Genomic DNA, 27034 nt, shown 5'->3' on the forward strand with positions numbered 1-27034 from the left:
ACTTTACTAAGTCAAGTGCTCCAGCCTCTAAACTGGAACTTCTGACTTGTATAACTTCAAAGGTGAATTTCAAACTGAGCTCCAGGAAACTAATAATTACAATTCAGTATTATGGTATTGTTTTTTATATAAGCAGTCTTTGTACCAAAATTTGGCATTGTGTCAGCCTCTTGCATCCCCTGTAAAGCAGAGCCTAAAGAAAAATAAACAGAAGGGACTCACTGCTGGAGCTAAACATTTGCATGCTCCATTTACTATGATATCTTTTTGTATTCCTTGTCCAATTAGGAGCGTTTCAATTTTATACCTTGGTGTAGGTCTATGTACAGTAGAGGCAGGTTAGGTTTGTTACATATGTCCACTGATTTTGGAAGGAATCAAAGTTACACACAGTCCTTAAATAATTACATTACAGGGAGGTAAGAAGGACACAGCCACTATTGCTGTGTCTTAACATAGTGATCACTGTTATTTATTATCAAAGTAATCATATGGTCAGAAGACAGTTGTCAAGGCTCCTGACCACTTTCCAGAGATATGCGCTAGATCTCAGATTTTGGGTTTTCATTCTCACATGCACCCTCACTTAACCAAGTTAGAATAAACAGTTTGTTGGGGTTAAGAGCTTTCCATTATTTTACATTATGCAGTCTGAAAGTGGTAAAAATACAGAAGTTTGCTGGTGACTATCCACGCTAGAACATTTCTGTGTGATCAGTGGTTATGGGTTCACATAATTCCTTTTTTTATTACGTTACATTTTTGCTAATGTTGAAGGACTCCCTTGTAAGGCAAGTATAGCTATATGAACAGTATTCTCTGATTTCCCTCTGTAGTATTGTTTTATTTTATTAAAATATTTAACAATGACTGCAAGTAATATTCTTTAAATGATGATTGCCGTGCCGCTTTGTTTGTCTGGAAAATGCTCCAAGTTTTAGATATCTGCGTGTACTGCATTTCTATGAAAACCCATACAGAGATGTACGGCAGGATTTGTGTGCTTCTGCATCAAACACGCTGTGTAGAATGCAGACTTCTCAGTGCTCCAGTGTCATTTGTATTCCTAAGGCATTTTCAGACTACCTAAGGCATTGTGGTATGTATTTGTAACTTGTGACCAAACGGTCTACGTTCAGCAAGGTCATCATCGTTACTGTCTTTGACCTTGAAGTTGCCCTTCACAGTGTTAACATCAAATAGTTTTCTAGCATGTTGCTGCCCAGAGACAAACACCAGTGAGACTGCAGTTATTCACTAGTACGCATGTACAGTATTCCTCTGGTTACTAAGCAACCATTAAATGACTCTGCTGGGGAAAAGACCATAGGATTCAACAGGAATATGTGACGTTATTAATATTAGCATTGCATATAAACACTTTTTGTTTCCCAAGAATGCTTATAGGTATGTTCACATTTAATGAAACATATCCTGCATCATAGAACAAAAGGACAGCTCAGTCTTTACTGATTTTACTGATTTACTTTACGGATCATTTGATGCAAAATTAGAACTTCAAGTATAGTAATTGTATTGAATTACAGGATGTAGCCAGTGACAGTAGAAAGCCACTTTCAGTAAAATTCCAAATGATGTGATGCTTTTTTTTTTAGAACAATATATACTTTGTAGTATTGCTTAATGCATTTGTTTACACAATTAGGCGTGCTTTAAAACAGAGCTTTCAGTGTTTCATTTATTACTAGTGTATGTATATGCAGTTTGTTAGGTTTATTCTTGCTAACGAGTACTTAAAAAAAAAAAAGCCCTTAGTCCTACCCACCAGGTCAACTTTCTATTGCCCAGCATGTTGTATGCCAACCTAAAGTGGGCTGAGCCCAGAAAGTAAATATTTTATATCAGTGTTATAGGGGACATCTAGAAGTGGTAATTGTGGCTTACTAGTAGCCTGGAAAATTGACATTTGGACTGAAATTTCTTCTTAAAATAACCTTCAGTGTTCTCCCCAAATTTTTTTAAGCTAGGTGGGGAGAAGCTGTGGATAGGGGGATACATGTCAACTTTAGTATTTCTAGTTGTTGTTGCCATAGGAATCTAGTAAACCTGTAGCTCCCCTATACCCCCCTATACCCCCCCTATATCCCCAATTTATTTGTTACAACTTTCTAATCACCTTCCACTTAATACATCCAGTTTTTCCATTGTCTTTTTTTTTATGCCCGACTGTGCAGTGCATATGTATTGTGACTCAACTTTTCCCATAACCACCCAAAATAGTTGTGTGGTTACTGAAAAGTGCTGGGTGGTTCACCCAGCTAAAAGGTTCTAAGGAGAACTCTGCCAGTGTACTATGAGGGTACCTAGGCACTCACATACCTTCCTCTTTATACCTATGTGTTTTCAGTGTAAGAGCTAAGGCTCTCTAGTGCTTGACTGTTTGTCTTCGGCAGTGTGGAGTGAGATTTGATTTTGTCTTTACTGTTCTACTTGCTGAAGACTTTGGTTTGAGGAAGTAAAGGTCTACCTTTACCATGAAGCCAGTCCTTAAACAGGGAGACAATGCAGAACAAGGCATTGTAAGCCCCACATCAGTTTCTAACTAACTTTCAGATGACCATGCTATTCTCCTATTCAGAGAATGGTTGGATCTCCTCTAGGTGGGAGGATCTACTTTCCTATCACAGCTTTTCAGACTAGTACTCATGAAAAGCTCCTATATATCCATAATCCAGTTTGCCTGCAGCTTGCCTATCACATATAATACAACCAATCAAATTAGGATGGGCCCAAATGTGGCTATGGCAGGCCTTAAATGGTTTATTTTTACATTTGGTTGTCACCTGATGGTATTTGATATTTATTCACCGCACATTTCTTTCAGTTCTGTAAAGGAACCTTATTATAGGTTGGCCAAGTCAAAATTTTGTTACTTATATTGTTGCTTAAAACACTTCAGGTTTTTGTCGGAATCTTTTGCGACCCTTTGACCCAGCCTTGCAAAACTAATCGATGACTTTCAGATTGCTTTGTGTTAGCTGGTTAAATGATTGGGTGCCTATGTTTGTTAATAAAAGCTGAGTAAATAAGGAAACCACAGTGGAGAGGGAATCGGAGAGTGAAAAATTCCAGGAACAGAAGGTTATAATTAACTAGTGGTATTTCACATATAAATATAGTATTCCATAGGGGGTAGTCTTTCCAGGGAGTGTGTATTTTCTAGTTACCATCACCGGATTCTTTGTCTTTTCTCAGTACGTATCAAGGAGCATGTAATACAGACAGGTGGTACATTACCTAGCAGTTCAATAAAATTCATCTGCTCAAATAAAGAACAATACCTTGCCCTAGAACATTACTATAAAGTGTGTATTGATAAACATTATATTTCTGATTTTTAGGGCAGCCTTGGAGGGGAATCCAAGCAGGGCTTTTACACAATTGATATAGGATTGGTATATAATTGAAAAGAATAAATATGTGACTACCATTGATTTTTCTGTTCTCTCCAAGGATCGGCCGACGTCTTGTGCTGCTGTTCTCTGTAGTCTTCAACCTCATTTTTGGACTTTCTGTGGCACTCTCTGTGAATGTGACTATGTTCAGCACGCTCAGGTTTTTTGAAGGTTTCTGTCTTGCTGGGATATTTCTCTGCTTGTACGCACTGAGTAAGTACTAAAATTTGTTCCTGTTCTTGTGTGCTATTTTAACTGGTGGTAGATGTGTAAGTACCTCCATCGTAGAGTCAGAAACGTAAAACTCCCTAAAATTAAAGGAAACATTTTAAAGAACAATTCTTTAACATAACAGCAGTAGGGTCTTGTACCGTGCTTGCCATTGATCAATGCAGAATGGTTCTGGCATCCACTATGGCTAACTTGAATTATTAAAAAATGCAAACTTTTTGGATTGGTAAGATCCCTTTATCAGGTTTTATATTATTCTGAAATAGTTTCTTACACCCACATTTTTGTACTACTTTTACTTAATATTAAAAAAAACAACAATTTTTCTCTTGACATATTTGAGGCATTTCCATAGGGCAAGGCTGTATAGATAGAGACCAGAGAAGTATAATGGGGTAATTGATTTCTAAATTAAGAGAGAAGTCCAGGCACAACTCCTTGAGCTGTCCATATATAAGAAAAGCTTTATTGAAATACAACCACTTTGCCTGACACATGTGAATAGTCTGTATTATTGTAAATAGTTTGGATATATTAGCGTTTAAGAGTGTAGATGTGCTCGTGAGCAGGAGATAAAAAGTCCAGGCCCATTCATTAATCAGTGGGGATGAGAGTTCTTTTAAAACCCTTGGTCAATGGCTTTACTCTATTTTTGGAGGATAAAAATACAATTCAAATTGTAGATGCACAAAGAACTCCAGAGTTTGCATCCCACAGATCTCAGACATAGGGCCTCATTTATTAAAGCTCCCCAAGGCTGGAGATGATACACTTTCATCAGTTAACCTAGGTGATCCAGCAAACCTAGAATGGATTTCTTTAAAGTCATTTGCTATTTGAAATGTTTTTTATCCTGGACCAGACCCATTCCAGAATTGCTGGATCACCCAGCTTCAGCGATGGAAGGGTATCTTCTCCAGCGTTGAAGAACTTTAATAAATCAGGGCCATAGAGTCTATGAGAGTTGAATTTATGTTCTATCCACTTTAAATATGGGTTTTATATTCCACCGGAGTCTTGTAGCTTCTAATATTTGTGTCCTGGCTGATATAGTTATGGGTTGATGGATCACATGTATATAAATTTATGTCTGAAACATTTGGAGCCTTGGAGCCTGGGCTAAACTTCAAAATCACAATGGAAGCAGCAATAAATTACCTACTTACATAGACAGATATGTTCATTATATAAATGGATTCCCCTCTCAAAGCCACTTATAAATTTGCCACTGAGTAGGCCTCTATGTCAGAAAGGCTGATCTAAGGGTATGTGCAGATTTACGTCACTCTCTTTGGAGTACTCGATTGTAACCCAGCACCTTTTTCTCTCAAACTGACTACCATGCTTGCATTATTTTTTCTTGTTCTCAAACAAGTACAGCATTGGTATTGCTGCCATCACATAAATATATGTGCTCCAGTAAACTTGGTTAATTTTATCCAACAATAGGAGTAGTGTCTTTGTTATAGGTACAGTACACATCTTTGCCTCTCTTTCGAATACTGTTTTTTTTTCATCCCTTTTTAAAAAATTGGTTTCTGCATTCTTGATATGATTAAGCCAGCAGATATTTTTCAAAATTAGAAGTTAAAAGAAATACTTTGTGACTCACTCAGGGATAAAACAGGTGGGTCTTCGCAGTACACTGTGCTTCTCCATCTTTGGTTTGATTAATCCTTCACAATGAGAAGTCGTGACTGACTAAGTGTTACTAAAAAGCATCCGAGTGCTACGGCAATAAACAAACCAGTGCTTGTGAGTAAAACCACACTTTTCCTAAATTGATTCACAGCATATTTGTGGCTTCTGATGGGCCCAGCAAATATATGCAAATAGCTGCATAGCCATAGCACTCTTAATTGTGGCAGGCCTTTTAAGCAAAATGCTTTAGAGATTGTACCCTAGCTATTGAAATTGTTGCCCGCAGTATTCAATTCAGTTCCAGCTGTCATTTTTCCAATGTTAATATTATATTAGAAAAAAAATCTGTCTTTTTAATTTTGGCTGTGTGTTCCTTTTGTGATGGTAAAATGTGCATTGGTAAAGAAAAATATCTTTTGATTCTTTTCCACTGGTTAGTCCAATACATGCCATGTTGGTTAGGGTGCGAGTAGTAGACATTTTTAATGTTAATGCCTGGCACTGTCTTGGTGGCTTTGGAGTTTAGAGCAGTGATATTACCCCTTTTATTACATCATTGGGAAGCATTATATTTGATCAAGAAAGGTCAGATATTGTTAGTCTAAATGTATACTATAAGGTCTGTTACAGTATTCTAACAAACACATTGTACTACCTATTCTGTTTCAGAAGATAACTTTGCTTACTAATAGCAATCAGTTCATAAAGTTTGTGACGTCCCAGAAAGGTAAACAAAGCTGTCCCATTTTTATGTTTGCATATAGCGTTAGCCACACAATTAACAAATATGCATAAGTTAAACAAGTAAAACACCATTATCCGCGTCTAAGCACTGTGTAAAGAAGAATATTCCATACTTGAGTGGCCACAATGTCACTAAGCTTGCTGTGCTGATTTATCTGAAAAGTGTATTTTGTCTCGTTACAGTATGTGGAGCTTGACATGCTTAAAATTGTAAAAAGGATGCAGTGATACACTAGTTTATATAAGGAATGTGTGATATAAGTGTTCTCTTTACATAAAGACTGGTGACAAGTCTGGCAATATACACAAAGTACATTTGGTCTTCCAGAATGAAAAGCATGTTTAACTCATGCTGTTTTGCTGTATAAATCACATTTCGTTACGATGTCCATGCGTCGTCCATCACTTAGCAATTATATTGAGAAGCTGAGGGTTTAAAAATATAATAATTGTTTTTTTCCTTGAAACTGAAGGTGCATATGGAGCAATAAAAAGCAGGCTGATAGACATTAGACTTTACTCTTGTCCATAATTCACAATTGCTGACATTGGGGAGACACCTTTTTGTTTACAGTAGCTTTCTACGTAAGTCTTCCTCATATGTCTCTGCATAGGGCTTCATACTGCATACAACCCTCCAGCAGCCCTTGGGGGCTCTTTTTGTTTTCCTTACCTAGGTGCTTACCCATGTTCTTTAGTCTGGGTTTACATTAATACATTACATAATGTTAATATGCTCTGACCTGGATTGCCCAATTACAGTATATGAAATGACTGCCTATTGCACAGCAGTGCATGAAAAATAAAGTTTTTTTCCCCCCCCAATAGCAGTGCATTGCAAAATTAGTACACCTGTTGTCATGCATTGCAACGAAGCTGCCCTCAGTCTCCAACAACACTAGGTGTAACAACCTCCAATGATAAGGCTTGAACCCTCTGTTTTAGTTAGTGCCACTGGTCTGTGTTTTCTATCAAAAATTTATAACTGGGCTATATAAATTTCAGAATAGGATGGACGAAATGGATCAATGAAATACAAATATTTGGTTAGAACATTCCAATATTTAGCTTTCATCTGTGTATTTTGTGATTTTCTAGAAGCTCAGCTTTTGGCAAAGAATGGATGTTTTTTTTGTCTTCCTCTGTCTTCCTGCTTGGGACAGACCTTTGAAAATTTGGTTGTGTGTTGTAAGCTAATCCAGTTGCCTATTTCTTAACTAAGCTTTAGGGCTGTCATTCCATGCACAGCAAAGCTGATCATTTTCAACATTAGCGCCCTGAAACCAGCATGTGGTCAACTTCCATTGAAAGCAAGTCTCATTTCCATATTTGTATTGTTGGCCTGCCAGAATTTACCAGAAGCTTCCAAATTACCAGTGAAAGAAAGGAGGAAGGACATTGTTACAATGGGTGGGTTTGAAAGAAAGTGAGAGGGTTATTTTAAAATTTTGTTGAGTTTTCAGAACCTGCAAATAAAGTAAAACAATCAAGTTGTACAAGTCAGACATGAGATGGGCAAGACTGCAAATGCCGAAGAAGCGTACAGAAAAAATAGAATTGGCTTGTTCTTGCAAACAAAAAATGCCAAAGGCAATAATAACACCAGTTACAAAAAAAAATGGTTATAAGCAGGTCTAATGATATAGTAGTCAAGAAAATATAAAACGCATGTTAAGGTAATGGAAGTTCTAAAGTTCCAAGCCTGTAGATTAGATGTCATAACTGAGGAACATAATAAATTAAAAAGAGGTAAAGTAGAAAAAAAGAAGGTTATGGGGCATTATAGGACAAGGCAATAGGGAGATGAGCAATAGGGTATGTGTGGTAAAGGGTAAGCAAGGGTAGTAGAATTGGGTTCTTCCATGGTCCCAGTGAAAGAAGCAATCTTGACCCATAATCTCCTCAAGATGAGCATTGAAAAATTATTCAGGCAGACCAGGATTGGATATAGGCCTTGGTATAGTCGCCCTCATTTGTGGCCAGGATTTACATTCTTATATACTTGACCTCTTGGACCCATTCTGTGATGGTGGGACCTTGGCTTTTTTTTTTTTTTTTGTTAAGAAGTTTTAATAAGCCTGGGGGAAAACTGATAGATTACATGTCAGGATTGGGGGGGGGGGGGGGGGGATTACAATCTGGTTTAGTTTTTTTCTGTGTGGGGTTTCTGTTGGGCTGGGATAGACTGTAGGAATATGTGCAAAGAAGGTTATTTACTAGTCGTGAAAGGCATTCTGATTTCCCATTCCCATGAACCTTGTAAGATGTACAATGTTCATTCCTGCCAGAAAGTGGTTTTATGTGGTTACTTATTAAGCCAATTTATTGTAAGTGCCATCTAATTGCTTGTCCAGTACATGCTTCCTGTAGTAATTTGTTTTTAAGTATACAACTTGTGCTGTTCTTTCCCAGTGTCAAAGTAACCAGTCATGAAGAACTTTAGCAAATCCCGCCTAAAAAATAAAGGTTCTACTGGAGAAATGTGCCAAAAACCTTGTAAATAAACACTGTACGTAAACCAAAATACCCATGTATAACAGTGTAATTTGTTTCCTGTTATATTAAATTATTAAAATGTTAAATTATACGCAGCACTGCAAAATAGTTATAATTCACTTTCCCGTGCTTCACAAAAGCAGGCCATATATCGAGTAATCAAAGTACAACTACTGCCCGATCTTCAGATTTACCAAACTGTAATATGAAAACAATCCATTCAACCTGTATCTATACAGGCAGGGCCTTTTTTTTATCCTGGGCTATGTTGGCTATACTACAGTCCTCTCCTCGAAAGTTTAGTTGACATAGTTTTCATCTGTCAGGCCTTCTTCAACTATAACGTGATGTGATAAAGTCATGCAGTCACAGCTAATCTATTGTGGATGGACATATCCTTCCTTCTCTTTAATCATGCTTGGCTTCATTTATTACTATTTGAACTGGACATGCCCAATGCCAAACGTAGGCTAGCCAAAAAACATGCTACTTGATGTGCAGAATTAGGATAAATAATGCCAAAAATTAGCACAATTTTTTGGTAATTGACGATTGAGCTCTCCGATCGTCAGGATCTTGCAGCAGAGAAAAGTAAGTTTGTTGCAAAGGAAAGGACAACCTTCCAACCTTGTGCTATAATAAGAATGTCCAGAATATTTAAAAAAAAATACTAATTTCTGCATTATTTTTGCCATATTTCCCTATATATACATATTTCCCTACATATATCCCTACACAGTTATTGTCCCACTTACATCTCTGACATGGTTAAAAAATACTCCCCCTGCCGCTCCCTCCGCTCCTCAAATGATCTACTAATGACTTCCTCACTCATAACCTCATCACACGCACGGATACAAGACTTCTCTAGAGCTGCTCCAACTCTCTGAAATGGTCTTCCTCGCCCTATTCGGCTTGCTCCTACTTTCTGCTCATTTAAAAGAGCGCTCAAAACTCATTTTTTCAAACTTGCCTACCCATCTTCTTCTGTCTGCTAAACCCTCATTACTTCCCACCACTACATATCGCCCATCCTATTGTGTGTGAAATTCCCCCACCTACTAGATTGTAAGCTCTTCGGGGCAGGGTCCTCTCCTCCTGTATCACTGTCTGTATTAGTCTGTCATTTGCAATCCCTATTTAATGTACAGCGCTGCGTAATATGTTGGCGCTATATAAATCCTGTTTATTAATAATAATAATAATATTTAAACATGCTGTATTTATTTTTGTAACCTTGGCTAACAGCTTTTCTAATGTAATAACTATCTTCCATTTTCATAAAATATTAAATAGTGATAATAACAAATGAAATAGGAAATAAAACTTATTGTTCTTGTTACATGGACTGAATATCTATCTCCAGTAACTGCTGTACATTTAAATAGAGGAATCTAGCAGAGCTTTCATTTTAGGGCTTGCTAGAAGGAATTGCCTTTCGTGCTCTGCTGAAAATTGCCTGAGATAGCAATTTCCTTGCATGCAGCTATTTTAATGGAGTGAATGGAGAAGTACAGAGGAAAGAACGCTGTTGAAGAGTAGACTTGTTTTATAGAGTTTGTAAGTGTTTAAGCACTTGTGAGTATGCACCCCATCGATAACTGCAATTTCAATGTTTAAGATTATGAACTAAAAGAAAATGCATTCTTTTGGTAAAATGGTCAAGATTAGGGAGCATTTGGGTATTACTTGTAGTTTTTGTTTTTGCTTTAGTGGATATCTCTTTAATGTAGCATTCTGATATGACTTTGCTGCTAAATGAATGTTTACCAATATTTTGCTATCTATATATCTTTAAATATGAATTGACACTCTTGTTCAGCAACAGCCGAAATAACCTGAATGGCCACTTAAAGATTATATTGGTTTAAATCAGTCTAACAAAGTAATAGCATTGCCCCTAGGGCAACATTGTAGCACAATCTGTGTGATCCAATAGTACACACTAAAAGAAGACAGCAACAAACAGATGAGATCTGTAAGACAGCAAAAACAAACTACTGCACAGGCACTTGGTTTCATCCAGGGGAAGATATTTTGGTTCTGTAAGCAAATATTAAGTCTAAATGACAAATTGATAAAGATGGCACTGGGAGTACTGAAAAGTGAGGCATTGTCAAGACGAGTATTGTAACCTTATTTAGAATAAATACCTGTAGATAGAACACGTTCCCGTTACTTAACAATCATACACATAATGTAAAAAATATCTGATGCTGAGTCTGCTTTATCTCATTCAGCAGGAGGCATTGTAACTGCCTTTAACAATGTTTTCTATTGTAAACTTTATATTACCATTGACAGTACAACTATATATATGGCAGCAGCATATTGAATTTGATCCTGCTTGGCTTTATTGATCCACACAAACCAACACAACACATTTACCCCTAAGGGCTTAATGATAGAGTCACTTGAGAAGTGCATAGTTTGTTGACATGTTTGTTGGAAGCTAGGATTTGAAGTGGAGTGAACGTAGCATATGTGTGCCAAGAGTTTAGTCAGTGTTTTTTGTAAACCAATTACAGTGGTTTAGCTTTCCAAAAAGCCTTTTTCCAGCTAATATAATGACTTTTCCATTCTGAAGCTGTTAGCCTTATAGTAATGATGTGTTTTGTCCCTTTTTACTTAATATTATTTAATATTAATATTGATGATGATGATGATCCAACATGGCAAAATTAAGCCCCAGTATTTGCTTCCCTTCTTCTTAATCTTGTTCAGTGATAAAGATCAAAAAGGATGGCAGAATGCTGCATTTTCGTGGGCCTCTTTATATCGGTCAACTGGGTTCAATGCTAAATAGACGTATAGGATGGAGAAACTTTATTTTTATTGTAGGATAAAACAGTGGTTTGTCAGTTACTTACAGATACCATTGGTGTAGAATTATCTCTGTATGTCAGCTCCTGAATCTGGGGGTATATTACTTAATTATCTCTGTATGACTTAAAGCTGAAGTTTTATCTGATAACATTTTACCTTTTTCAAATCTTCCACCCCATTCCCACTTGTCTTCTGAAAAATAAAATATTAAAAATAATAACTTACCTGCCTGATCTCCACTTTTTAAATATACTTGCCTTTCCTAGCTCCACCACAGGTGCCCCCACCTTCACCCAGTACTCCCCGAGGCTTAAGATCTTGATTGGCCAGATGAGAATGACATAAATCCAGCACATGTGCACACATGAATATATATCATTACTGCACTATGTATGAGTACAGTCCTCCGAAGTTTACAGTCAGTGTGCCCCATAGGTTAATGCAGCTGAAAACGTTAAACTGTCTTAGGAGGGCTGCCACAATGAAGTAAGGCTGGTGGCATAGGCATGTTTTACTATGCCCAGTCAGTAAATGGCACGATCTGTTTGTTTTTTTCTTTTGTTGACGGTCAAATTGGATAGTATCCAGACTTTCTAGCCAAGTAATCAGGTCACACTCGATCATGCTGGCATTTTATAGATCTCTGTAAGCAAAGTTATAGTCATTACATGCACAGGGTTTAGATTATTTGCATTACACGTGGTGAAGAACAACTTGTACACAGATACAGCACATTAAAATAATAAAAGCACACCACATGGAAATTGCTGAATAAGCCAACATTACAACTTTATTCCATTAGTGTCTTCAGGTAAATATGTTATACTTGAACAAATAGTACATAAAATTCATATAGTGTATTCAGCCTCATAAGTCTCAAATTTATTATGTCACATGGGAAAAGTACATACATTCCTATATAACTACTACTTCAAACTAATGACATCAGAATCTGGATTTTCATATTTGGGGCTAGAGGTTAGGACCTCCTCAGGAAGTATGCAGGTGGAATCTTTCTTATTTAAGGCTTAGATATTGAGGATCTGGTGTGCTTTTTGCCATTGACATGTGTGACTGTTGGGAAAATAATTTGCCAAGTTGTTAAGGACTGGCTGAACCAGTAACATCAGAAAAATTCAACAAAAAAAGAACAAACTAAAGAAATAGTCACAAACCCCTGCAAATGAAGGAATTTTGTATGGATAATTGGTCACACATTTCACTAAGTTAATATCAGAGACTGGTTACACAAAATGCCTAAAAACTAATTTCTGCTAATGGGGCAATACAAATTCTGAGGCTATAGGTTTATGTACTTTTTCCACAGTATATAACATATATTACATCATTACATCTGCTGAGTGAGTGAAAATACATAGTTTCCTTTTAGTTCAATTTTATCACTGTTCTCTGCATACACTGTTTGAATGTAAATCTAATGTTTGTGTGTTCAAAAAAAATCAACAATTCCCATGTGTTGTTCTTACTTCTTCACATAACTGTATTTTACCATTTTACAGCCTCCTACCCAATGACTGTAACAAACAAATACCTTTTACGTCCAACATTTTTTACCCCTTACATGAAATCTAAGAAGTAGGTCATTTAACACACAAAATTTAAGTAAAGTGTATCTTAACACGAATATATATGGAAAATGTAATGTATTTCATTTAAATGTGATTGCTGAACTAAGGCTGGGAACCTAACCTGGACTGGCAATGCATTTCTGCAGAGAGTAGGAAGAACCTCACATTGACCTTATGTGAGTTGCTCTACTTCAAACATCAATATCTTTATATTAGCAACACTAACAAAGCCTGTACACATTCTCCACCTGAAAATAAATATTGTAATTTAGATGATTAGATTTGGTGTACTATGGTTCATAAACATTTGTCCTGTACACTAATGTGGGTTGAAATATGGTGGAGCTTCTAAACTTGCCCAACCCAACTATTAGTTTACCACTATTCAAACTTGTGCACATGTAAAACTCTATTTTTTAACCTTCCCTCCCTTTACATACTGTTCAATGGTTTAGTCTCCCAGAATAAAGTTTTAAAACTCTCACCACTAATTAGCCACCTAGTATAGTACTAAGCTAATACTTTCCAATTGGAGCCACTCAGACATGGCCTGCTAAGTGACCTTCACAGTTGGTGGATGAACACTTTTTTTTTTTTTTGCTCAAGGGTGTTTTCATCTCCATATACAATGTTCTGCTTAATACAATCATTGTGTCACCATGAACAGCAGGATCTGGTAATGACTTGCAGGCAAGCCAATAAATACTACCCTTTAAAAAGTTGCCTTGGTTTCATAAATTAACCCAAATATAGAATCTAATTAAACTGCACAGAAACATTTTGTTTAGGCTGAAGTTGCTAAATAAGTAAATAAGTATAAAGCCATTTTTAAATATTACGGGATAATTGCTATTTTAGCTAAAATATTTTTTTTATCAGATTTACTATCTATTTGCGCTGGTTTAAGCAGTGGTTAAAATTGTTTACAAGCCACAAATGTGCTTAGCTGCTGCGCTGGAAGAATAGTTCCGGGGGGACAAAGCTGATTTAAGTAGGGCTAAATAATTCATTGCTCACAGTGTTTAAAGCTATTAGAATGGAATATGCAAATATAGTGTGACTCGCTTGAAAATGAACAGGGTGATAGAAAGAACATCGGCCTTTTGGAAAGCCTGGAGAACACCAATTAAGTCATTGCTGGAAATTGTTCCAGTGTGACCCAGCATGTGGTGCATGAGGCAGAGCCAAGCATTCCACCGGGTAACAGTGATTAGTCACTATTTAACATACAATTAATAGCTTCAGCATTTGCACAGTGTAACTCATACACTCCATATCATTTGTCTAACTTGTTTATTTTGTATTGCCTTCAAAAATGTGTATGTTCCAAGCACTGGAAAATTCCTAACTTGCTTGAACAAAATCAAAGCTGTACCAGCAATGACAGCAAAGTAGTTTAGTTTGTGCCAAAGGTAATTCAAACCAGGACAAAAACATTTCATCAGTTCGCAAGTGGAAAGTAATATCTGCCTACAAACCTGTTCCTAATTTTGTTGATTTGTAATATGGGTACACACACATGTAAAGGGTTGCTCAATGATCTGTACAATAAATGTTATGCACATTTCTTTTCAAGCTTGTGATTCCCTGTGTTTGAAGCAGCCTTGAAAAAAAAAATTGGAGTAGCAGAGGTTATGACTATACCACTGCCATGAATGTTTGAGTATTGATTGCAACAGTTTTTTTTTCTTTTTTAAAGAGATTAAAGCCAAGGGAGTTAAAGGTATTCATTGTAAACAGACATGAAAATATTAAGGCCCAGCCAATGTCATAATATGCATTGGCTTCAAAGGTAAGGTACACAGGTGGGGTCAGAACTTTTTACATTAATGTAAAAAGTCCTGATAGGCAGTCTTTTTATGGTAGTAAAGACTGTTACATAGACAAAAATGCTTCTACCTACCTGTGAAGATTTTTTTTCTGAGCCTCTTGGTCTAGATGTCATGCCAATATAAGGTAGTTTGAGAGTGGTCCACATCACCACCCAGCCAATGAAGATGGTTGAAGACTTCAAACACAAAAGTAGACCAGGTGAAGATGTCAGTGTGGCAAGAGACATTGCAGCCATCTCCATGTTGAATAACACATTAGACTGCCATAATGTACAAATATACAAAGCATGTATATTTATTGTTTTTCAATACATTTTGCCTAAGCAGCTTGTGTGATGAAGTTGAGGCTCATTTTAATGATTGGGTGATTGATGTTTAATGTAATGGTCAGTATCTGGCTGTAATAGTGTTTAATCTTTTTGTGTACTCGTGGCCAGCTCTTACTTGTGTTGCTGGTGGTCACTAGCTCAAGGATGTTCCCTGGTTGCTGTTTCATCTCCTTTCTGGCTAGAATAAAGCTGACAACGTATTTTGATTTCAGGTGGATAGAAATGTGCTTACATTTCTGTTCTTATGTGTTCTTTATTTTTTCCACTTCTTGCTCCCTTGAATCAGATCTAAATATAAAGCTTTTATAAAATTGATGTTTAAAAAACTGCATGCAGCAGCAAATAGAGATTACGTTTTAGGCGAGGTCCTTCCTAAAATCTTAAAGTGAACTAACACCAAAGTATCCTGTGGGTTTTAGGTCACCCATCTAGCGAATCGCTTTATTGCGGAAGTTTGTAGTATAAACCCTTAGCTCATCCCTTAGAGCCAACATTGACATTTTGTCTTTGACAGGGAGATAATACATCTAAATAACAGAGCACACATTTGTCCCTGAGAAGGCCCAATATTTTTAGAACCACTTAAAGTGGAAGTAAACCCCAAAATAACCCAAAACAAAAAAACACACGTTCAATGCCGCAGATTGGTCTATCAATTGGGAGGTTTCTTCCATCGGGTCCTGCGTCATTCTGGTATCCGTCTTCGGCCTGGCGCAGAGGGAGCACCAGGTGCCGCCATTTTCTCCTTCCTTCTTCCGTGTTCTTCCTACATCACCCGATCTCGCAGTATCTAAAAACTGGAATTTTTCTCTGTTCTGGAGCTTAAGCTGATCATTGGGAGTTGGCCCCTTTAGTTGTCAACCAATAATATGAGACCCCCACATGACTCCAAGCTCCTCTTCTTCCTTCACCACCTCTATTTCTGGTCTTAGAAACTCATTATGATCAAAGGCAAACTTATTGTTTGCAAAGGTATTAGATTTAAAGTTGACCTTCCAAAAAGACTTATTATGAACTGCATCTTTTTAAAGTAGAAATAAGTACCCAGCTTTTATATTTAATAATTTGTTTTTTTTTTTTTTTTTTTGAACTACTGCTTCTACTTCTGCATTCCTTTCCTTGGTGAGCATGGCATAGTTCTTGACTTACACTCCATTGATGTGCCTCTGTACATGTAGGTAGACTGTCCTGAAACTTCCTGGGACATTAATATCCCAGGAGGTTTGGTTTTGGGAGCTAAAATGTTGGCAAGGACAGAGCATGCAAAAGCAAAACTGCTGACTAGAAGAGGACAACACAGGATTAGATTGGTTTTAAAATATATTTATTGTAGACACTGCATAAAAGCTAAGAGGAGTAAAGCATGTTTTGGGGAGTAGAAGAGTTTGATTTCTCTTGTACTGTAGTTTTAATTCTTTCACGTTGATTAACAATAACTGCAGAATAACAAACTGACACAATAAAAACACTTGTTTCTTACCCCAAAAGAAGTGTGTTTAGCTGTTGTGTGTTTGTTGCTTTGTGAAATGTTAGGTCGTACAGATAACTTTTTGATTCTCAAATATCTAATGACTAAATGTCAACTGTTATTGTAGTGCACATGAATGAAACGGTTGTATTTTATCATTTCTCTTTGTTGCTTTGTGTGTCATGAGGTTTTCGGTATCAGGATTGTTTTTTGCCTGAAGATAAAACCTAGTGGTTCAGACTCTGTTTAACAATAACTTAGCCCACAAAGGATATCACTGAAACTGTAAACCTCTTTATTAAACAAAGAAAAGGTAACTGCAAATGGTAGGGATCCCAGCACAGCTCCAAAGAGAAAGAAGGATAAAGGATTAATGATAACATGGCCCTGACCTTAAACAGTAACTCTTTTAACACAAAAATTGTGCACTTCCTCTTCTTCAGCCCCCACATACATGTCTTTGCTTTATTCTAGTCTCAGGAGATTTGTTGATATGGTGTCACTACTGCATTGCTTTTCACCTTATTGCACAAAAGCTGTACCCAAGGACCTGCAGTGCATCTTCCAGCTTTTGCTTTATCAGTTCTAGTCATCATAGGGCAAGCTCTATGGACACAAAGTCTTGTCTCTAAAAAGATGGCCTCCTTTACACAGTAAATCGGTTAGTATATATTTGGGGAAAGAGAAGAGGGCCTACAGGTAATAGCCGTGACTAGTTATTTTTTTTCTATTTTTGGCCATAGTTTTCACAGTTTATATATTGTTTAGGTTATCTAGATAAAAAAATGAATATATTCTTCTTTAAATGCTGCTGGAGCTGACATAACAGTAATGTTGACTGTTGTGCACAGTGCTCATGGAGAGAATAAAGATAAGACAGTGCCGATCTGCAATGGATACGTCTTACTAAGAATTGGTGCCTACCTCTTTCTGCCTGTGGATATTTTTCTCCATTCTTGTATGTGTTGCTAGGCTGATCTGTGTCAATGAAATGCTAACTGCAAGTTCTTTTTACTAAAAGAACATACAGATTATTTGCAGACCATTTAACATACTGTGCTAACCATTTTCTTTTAATTGGGCGTTAATGCTTGCATGTTAGAAAGATCCCATCAAAATACCCAAACTTGCATCTACCCCTATGCAACCAACCCATCCAGCTGTTATTCTTGTTTTTAGCGATACCATTGACATTATATAATTGAAGATGTGTCAACCCTAATCATACATAATCTGTTTCTAGATGCAGCATGCTTTATTTTATGTTACTTTTCTCAGCAAATGCCCAGATTTATCTAAGTACCTGATCACAGAATAGTCTCAGCCTGTTGCCAGGGCAGCATGAAACTGACGCTAGCACTGGGAAATGACATTTGTAAAATGTATTTTAAATCTGACATTGCTATGACCAGTACCGTCTAAGACAATACTATCGCTATACTCATTTCATAAATAAAGCTCTTAGTGCCTGTCTTTTACTGTTCAGGGGGTGCATTTTTAGAATGTGTTGGCAGTATGGCTTTCATAAAAAGAGTATAATATGATATAAATTACATCACATAAAATATGCATTTCAAATCTATCTACTATAGGCTGTTCTAATAAAAATCATTTTCAATGGTCTGTGTTAAAACAGTTTGAAAGATCTGCAGATCTTGCAAAAATTTGGTCCAAACCTATCCATTGTGCATTCAGGTCCAACCCCTTCCCCAGCAGCACATGCTTATTAATTCTTTACTTTTCCACTTCTCCCATCGTTTGCCAGTATCCACAGAAATACCCGGTTCTTCTGGGTATGTAAGAGCATGTAACTTCATGTAAGCCAGGCTTTTCTTTTGCTTCTGGAAAATAAATGGAGAATTATTGGAGGGAAAGGAAGCTATCTATATTCTGTTTGGAAGCTCTACATCAGCAAAATACGAATTCACTAAGGATCCTACAGTAACAATCATCATCAAAAGACATTCTGAGCCGGTTTGTTTGCTCTAACCCTTACAGATCCCCTGCACATTTGAAATAGAAGTGTAAGATAAACAGCTGCCCATTTGATGTTGCTAGGTCTTTCAGTGACAGCGTTCAAAGGGTAGGAAAAAAAAAGTCCACAAATATATGTGTAAACGCTTCTCCATCACCAGGATATATTAAATCAGGTGTAACTTTTTTTTTTTTTTAGTTACCCCAGGTGTATATGTGGGCATCCTTATCTTATCAGTTAATATTTGAAGACAATGATATTTATAAATTTTTTAACATCATTTAAACTACACATATGTTCTGTTAGTTACAGATGCAAATATTGGGTATACATGGTTTTTGCATCATTATTTATGATCTAGTTCACCTTATACCTATAATATAGTTTTTGGATAGTTGAATAATATCGGGAATGCAGCAGGAGGCAATGGTACAGGCAGTTTAACACACAAAGTTCCCAGGTAGACAGGAACTAGCTAGGTTTTCATTTATTCTATCCGATCCTGCCTGTAAATGAAATATTCTTTTAGTGGCCTGATCTCTTTTTTTGTGAACTTGTTTGTAATGACTCAGAAGAAAGTTGCTCTAGGAAATGCTAAATATATTTTGCAAGGTATATACACCCTTCCCCAAGCCTGTTGGCCTCAGGGACCCCTTTCTTCCCTGATGACCTGGACATATTCCATGATGACAATTCCAAAAATCATTGGTTTCAAATTGTGATAAATTGCTTCAGGGAGCATGAGACATTATTTTTATAGACCTTAACCCCATTGAGAATCTTTGGGATGTACTGGAGAAGTCTTTACATGGCAGCCCAACTCGCCCATCATCAATACCAAATCTTAGTGGAAAAATAAATGCAAATCTAGACATAAATACATTTTGTTCCATTGTAGAGGCTTACCAAAATGGTAACCATGACTGATGCATGCTGTAATAAAAGCTAAAGACGGTCCAAATAAATGTTTTGTGACTTTCATTTGGCCACACAGTATATTAATAATATTAGCAACTATCACGCATGTAATGGGAGTAATGAAGTATAAGTGTCGTGTTGAGTTCCTTTTGCAAAGAATTAAGCATGTCGCATTTATAATGGACTGCAGCTTATTGGTGCACTGAATTCAATGAGCATACAGTGAGTCAGGCAGAGAAGGTAATTTGGATTCTCTTTATTTTTAAACTCAGAAGCTAATAAACTGCTTAAGGAAGACTGAAAGGTTTATCAGAACAGCTTTTATACTGCTGTGACAAATGTGTTTCATTTTATTGTCTGCACATAGCAATGGCCTGACATAGAATGTCAATGTTCACAGGATCATTGTGGCAGTCAAGGTAATTTCCATATCACTCTATCTTGTACTATTTGTGGCAGATACAGAAAGCACAAGACTGTGCAGTGAACTCGAGCACAGGTTATACGCTGTGGCCTGGCAGTCATCATGAGCTTTACTGTAATCACTGTCATTTATGTTATGTAGACAGGCAATATTATTCAGTTGTATATAAATAGCAGTGCTGCTTGTGTAATACAATAAATGACTTGAATAAACCTGTACTTTTAAAGCCCTCTAGAACCCCAGTCCCTGATGGTGATTGGTCCTACTTTATTGTTGGAGGCACGGTAAATGTTGCCTAGATTTTATCATATATCTGCATTAAATTTGTGTTTTTTATCTCTTTAAGCTAATATGCAGTAGCTGAAGCTTGGCTGCTTGGTTTACTTTTTTGGCACACTATAATGTAATGTGTAATCTCCTCCAGTATTATTTGGAACAAGATGTGCTTTTTAAAAATAGGTAACCAGTAGTCACTGCACTACATTGAAATAAAGGGGGTACAGATTACCTGAAATATATTGTTTATTTTATCAGTGTGCAGGACCTACATTCATTTCTTTGGCTAATATACATCAGTCCAGGCATTTGGGGTGGACAGAATTCACTGAAGGGCACATTTGTAATTTATTTATTTATTTAACAAATGTGGTCCTGGTTATCTCCGATGACTGTACAACCAAACCTCTTATAATTGTATTAATAGGGAGAAGCTAATTGTAATTCATAAATTGCTGTGTAGAATATATGCATGATGATCTTTGTAAATACTCCTGTGGACAATAAAAAATCCATTCAGCTACTGTCAATGAGAATAAAGAAAAAGAAGAATGCAGAAGGAAGGATGCCGCATTGTTTCAGCATCCTCTGACGACTAGCCATATGTAATGAATGGTCTCTTTATGCCACTTTGCAGAAATTTGCTACAGTGGTTGGGAAAAGAAAGTTTCCTGGCTTGCAGGATGAGGCTGTGACAAGTCACAGACCTGTGATTTAATTAGTGCCATGTTTTAGGAAATCCTTTTTTTTGCTTCAAAGATATTAATTACATGTGTCAAATCACTTAATGGTAGGAAGGAAACACTGACCAAGCAGATTCCTTAGGACAATTTCATGTAACATCATCCAGTTCAAAGCCAGGCTTTGCACAAGCAGATCTCAGTGTCTCATAATGTTTAGCCTTTTTTTCTGTCTGTGTCCTATTGAAAATCAATCCTTTGAAGTGGTGTAATGATGTATTTTAAACTTTGGGGGAAAAACGTGGGAAGCCTATGAAACCTAAGTTTAAGGAACTTAAAGGAATGTAAAATATTAATTTAGGCTAAAAAAAGAAATATTGAAAGTATCCACACACACAGTTCATTTGACAAAGTGCTTTAAGTGGCCACAAGTCTCCTCCATGAGGACATTAAATTGTCTGTTGTTTTTTTTTTTTGTTTTGTTTTTGCCATTTTATAGTTAGACTGTGTCCGTTTTTTGTAGTATGTAGAGAAAAGGAAGGACAGAGAGAAAAGTGAGATAAATATTGCGGTCTATCGGACTGATTACATCTAGTGGCCTCTTCTTGTCATTTTGCTAATGTGTGGGTTGTGAGAGATTCACCTAGCATTGAACCCTTAGAAAGATTCTGTTGCTCTTATCAGCATTACAAAATCCCCATTCTTTCCTCCCAAAAAGGTCTGTAACATAGAGGTGGTGTTCGTATGGTCGTTTGTCTAGTTTGAACAGCTGGATGGAATGGGACAGTAAAATGTTTACAATGTATGTCTTTGGTGGTCTAACATATTAGGGTCACCATCCTTTCCTTTTTCCTTTCTTTTCCTGTTCCCTTTCCAATTATTTGTCCTATCCCATGTTTAATATGATTGGCACTTTCTCTCTATTATGCATCTTGTGTGTACTGAATACAGATACCCAGTTTAATTATCTACAAGGATACTGTAATCGGTCTTCTATGGTGAAGGATTTTATTCAGACCTCCTTATTCACACTGAACTCCTCTTGCTGCTGTCAGAATTTCACTGTCTTTGTTAGTAAGACTATGTGACATGCATATTATTCAACAGAGATTGCATGGGTATTCTTGCATACAAGCCTGCTAGAAGGAACAGACAGCCCTGTCTCCAGCTGCTTACACCACTGAAATGGAACATGCATTCTTATGGCCTAAATAAAGAGAGGGAAATGTGCAGCTTGCTTACCGTGTGTTCACATGGTTTATGACATGGTAGGATGTTTTCTCCATGTTAATTGGGTATTTATGATACCATTTAGCTTGAAGATTTGTTAGTTTACATTGTTACCTACATTGGAAAAAATGAATGTGCTTTAAGTTCAGATTTTTGACTCACTACAAATAGTTTTGAACACGCTGGGTGACTTCCATTCCATGATAATTTTAATTACTGTTGGACATCCCACAGCTAAGCTGTTCAATTGTTCTAGTGCAGTGTTTCTTATCCAGGGTTCCTCCAGAAATTGCTAGGGCTTCTTTAAAAAATGAGCAGTTTGTGCCTCTCAAGTCAGTTTAACAGATATCAATTATCTTTTTGGTTATCTGTATGAGTGACATTCTTTCAACTGGCCAGCAAGGCATTCTTCCACTGATAACCACACTAAAGTACTGTGATATAGTAATTATAGGAGAGGGGAAAGTTATTACAAGGGTTCCCCATGTTAGAAAGGTCACAAAACACTGTTCAAGTGTGAACACCAAACATGGGATTTCTCTTACTTTGGGGCATTTTCTCTGTTTGTAAGACATTATTATTAATATTACACAGTATTTATATAGCGCCATCATATTACGCAGCGCTGTACAAAGTCCATAGTTGTGTCACTAACTGTCCCTCAAAGGAGCTCACAATCTAATGTCCCTACTATAGTCATATGTCAATAATGTAGTCTAAGGTCAATTTTAGGTGGAAGCCAATTAACCTAACTGCATGTTTTTGGGGTGTGGGAGGAACCGGAGTACCCGGAGGAAACCCACGCAGACACGGGGAGAACCTGCAATCTCCATGCAGATAGCGTCCTGGCTGGGATTCGAACCTAGGACCTAGCACTGCAAAGCCTGGGATGCTAACCCCTGAGCCACCGTGTTGAAGGGAAGAGCATCTCCCAAATGGGGCAAAGAAGATGGAAGAAAAATGATATGTTTAAAACATTCTTACCTTAAAACAGATTAAGGAGAAATAAACTTGTTTTGCTTTAGATATACATTAGGTACAGTATACAGTAGGTGAGATGAAATAACACTACTAGTGCTAGTCATTGGTTCTTGAGAATGCTGAACAGTCAGTGGGCCGATATTTTCTATCATATATATATATATAGTTTTCTATAATTTTGTACAGCTAAATACAGCTGGCCTTCCCCATAGGAGAGCAGGTTTTTGATGGATAATGCTGTATTGAACTGCCATCTAATGCCTCCATGTATTCAGTTATCTTTGGTGTGGTTAAAGAGGAACCATGGAACACAATGCCTTTCAGAAGATGGATTTAAGCAGCTAACTGACAGTTATAAGGATTTAACTAGACATCCAGCCAAATGCAAATACCAAGGCATTTTCATCCTTTCTTGATATACATACCATAAATAAATACTTTATGGGGATTTATTTGGCCTTATTTATGTGGTTTGGTTTCTTAAAGCTAGTGGAAATGGGCCCATTTTCATATTTGAAAAAGGTGCATTGTTTAAGGGATAATAGTTCAGCTGAGGAATCTACTTTAGCAGTGGATCCAAACACGAAGAAAGGCCTTTTGAACAAATGCAGCCCAAATGAACATGTAGATCTATTACCTTTCATTATGGGGTTAAAATTATAGTCGCCAAATGGGTAGGGTGCATTTGAGGAAATAGTATATTTCTATGATTTTACATTTAAGAAGAGTTGATATAAGCTACCATATGCATTACAGTTGGCCCTAGGTGTTCTTATGTTCTCATTTTCTTATATTCTTATTTGATGCATGACTGTCACAGCTACTGGGCATATGAAACACTTTGCGGTATAGAGCAGAAAAAAAGTACGATTGTGTCAGCCGCAGCTTGATGATTGTCATGGGATGACTGCATATAAAAAATACAGACAGATACAAGATAAAAGGCACAGATAAATCTCTACAGGAAAATTGTACCATAGTTTTATTGAGGAACAAAAAAAAAAATATATATATATATATTAAAAACAAATCTTCCCGTATAAATACAATACGAAACACAGGGAAACAGTGTAGCATTTTAGCCTTTGTTCAGCTTGGTTTTTGCATCAAAAGATTATTGTAATTAATGTATTCATCTTGTTAAATATCCAGCTTCTTATTTCCAATATGCAGTTTTAATTTTTTTGGAGTTACACTCTAACTTTTTAATTGATCCCCTGCTGTTAATGAGGTTTAAGGACTAGCTGTTCAGAGCATTTTTTTCTTTCTTTTAACACATCTTTGTTCATTATATTCTGTTCCAAAGTTGAGACACAAAAAGTGCACATGAGTAAACATTTGTTTGGTGTCCAGTATGAGGAAGATCTCCATATCCCAATTCATACTTCCCAAGAATAGATACTACATAAGAAATATTTAATGATTCAGCAGTTCTGTATTACCAACATGAAAGGCATTACTTAGAAATATAGGGAGCAATCTTTTTGTAATGATCAAAATATATAACACTTGGTTTAGATCCAATTTGTGATAATGCCCCACAAACATTTAATTTTGTAAAATAATCTGTTGCGCATGTGATCTTCTGTATCTTGAATGCAGTGGTTTGACAGTTGAGATGAAAACAATCAAAACCAACAGTTTCCGGATGCTAAGAAATTAATTGAGCAGGGTAGAAAAGTTTTGCAAACTAATTATTGTTCTTTGAAAAGGGCAGCACCATACAGATACAAAACTTTGTCACATGTGTCCCATTGTTTCAAAATGAACAGAAGTCTTTGTTTATGGGTGGCTTCATTAGGTGACCCTACAGCCTATTAGTAGACACATTGATTTCACCCGAAAAACCATAAGAATCCATTTATCACTGCCATGGCTAGGAATATAGACTTATTTAAGGAACATTAGGAACATTTACATATTTTATGCTATTAGAATGGTTTTCCAGGTTGTAGCTAACATTGAGTTCTCCATGGATAAATGAAAGGAAAGGCAATTGTTTGCAGATGATCACATAATCCCAGTACTTTGCAATAATTTTTCATATAGCTTTTTAACATGGCGATCATGTTTTGTTTTGTTTTTTTTGGGAGACACCATTAGAGTAAATGTTATCTTAGGTAACAATTGGTTGCAAACAATATGTTGTGATAACATCCATGGGAAATCAGATCACATATTGCTTACAATCTCCATATAGGTAAAAGCGCAATAACAAACTGGCCATGACATGTTTTTGGAATATTTGTGTAAGTATGCATACATTTATCAGATTATCTCCTGAGATGAACAGTCCGACACGTGTACAGTTGTTGCCCGACGTCATTCTTCAATCCGCTACAGTAGATCAATGAACCAGGGAATGTTTCTGTGAATGTCAATTTCACTGCTTTATAAATAGACTCCAAAGTGTCAAAGCCAATTTTCTAGCTTCATTACAAAGTTATAAAAGTCATCCTGAAGATTATACCACTGATTTATTGATGTGGCATCATAACCAGTGAAGTTTTTCTGATGCTCAAGATCAATTTCTCACAACTAGAGAACCATTCAGTGGCCACCAATAAATCTGATGGCATAAAATACAAACAACAATATCCAGTCTGCTGCTTGATTGAAAACTGTATGCTTCTTTGTAGACAGTGCATCTTCTTTTTTAGTTCTTCTAAAAAGCCATTGAAACGTGCAAGGCTATGAAAAGCATCCCCTGTTCATTTGCAGCCATTTGGAAGGACCCATGCTAATCACTTTGATAATACAAGCACTGTATTTATCTTGGGCATAAAGCAGGTGCCTGGTGCAGAAACAAGCAGGAGGAATCAGCTTTTCTTGGTACAAGATGACAGAGACACAGCAAGACTTGCTGAAGATGACACACTCCATTTCCTCAGATGAACCTTATAAAAAAAAATTAAAAAAAAAAGTTCTTGGAAATACTTGACACAGATTTCTGATGGTCTGCTTTTGCTAAACCATGTGTCTTAATTTAATAATATATCACTTTTTTTTGTGCTTGTATGATTTTTTTTTTTCTATTCTAGTTATTCTTGGAATAAAAAGAGGGCAAATCCTGAAAAAACACAAACATTAAACCAGCAATAAAAAGTTGAGATCTAAACCAGAAGCTTATTTTGGACCTACGGTTGACCCAAGCATTCTGCAGCAGGATCAACCATGGTCCTAAGTCAATGGGAGCAGTTGGGAACCATTTTTGTAGAAGGTTGCCTGGCATGGTTTCAGAAAGCGTCAAGTTACATTTGGCCGCATGACAAACACACTACCTACAGTGCAGTTTGCTCCTGGGCATATAGTTTGCCAGTATGATAACATACTGGTTGGCATCATTCATGGCTAGCCAAGAGTTAATTAGTATTAACAAGTTCAGACCAATTTAAATGACATATAACAGTATTTCATACGTTTAATGAAATAGTAAAAAATATGCGTTTTGTTGTCTTCAGCATAAATTACCAGATTCTGTAAAGAATAATATTTCCCAGGAAACCATATTTTGTCATTTCAGACAAATTCACAGTATATTCTAGTGCAGCCAAATATGTAAAGTTTACTGCCTGTTCTGTTGCAGAGCTTGAACTTTCTTCCCCTCACTTACCTCGCTGAATCCTTTTGATGCTAGATATTCAAGAATGGCTTCAGTCTCAAGAGATCCATTTAATAAAAACATGCACACGCAAATCTGACAGCCTAGTTCAGCCATATTGTAATTGGTTTTAAAATAGCATGCAGTTTTGTGCAGATTTTTCATTTTAAGTGAATGTGGATTTGAAGTGTTTGTAGCAAAGGTAAAGTCCTTTGTAAGTTATCCAATCTCTCTGTGATTGTAACACAGTCGGGCTTTGAATCAAATTATTCATTGATTGCAATTTAAAGTAATGTACCTGCTTGTCATTTACAACTGTAATGTTGCATGAATGATTTCTCACATCTTTTATTTTCCACAAATCATCAGAGAATAGT

At 36.6% G+C, this 27034-nt stretch overlaps 1 protein-coding gene across 1 annotated transcript in view; it reads left to right on the forward strand.

The window, feature by feature from the left end:
- Positions 1-27034, forward strand: part of SLC22A23 (solute carrier family 22 member 23) — a 79237-nt gene that overhangs the window by 31435 nt on the left and 20768 nt on the right. The window contains exon 3 of the mRNA XM_072411775.1: positions 3475-3629. Coding sequence (XP_072267876.1) covers positions 3475-3629 — 155 coding nt within the window. The remainder of the gene's footprint in view (positions 1-3474; positions 3630-27034) is intronic.

This window comes from Pyxicephalus adspersus, chromosome 5, assembly GCF_032062135.1.
Source record: "Pyxicephalus adspersus chromosome 5, UCB_Pads_2.0, whole genome shotgun sequence".
In the NCBI taxonomy this organism is placed as follows: Eukaryota; Metazoa; Chordata; class Amphibia; order Anura; family Pyxicephalidae; genus Pyxicephalus; species Pyxicephalus adspersus.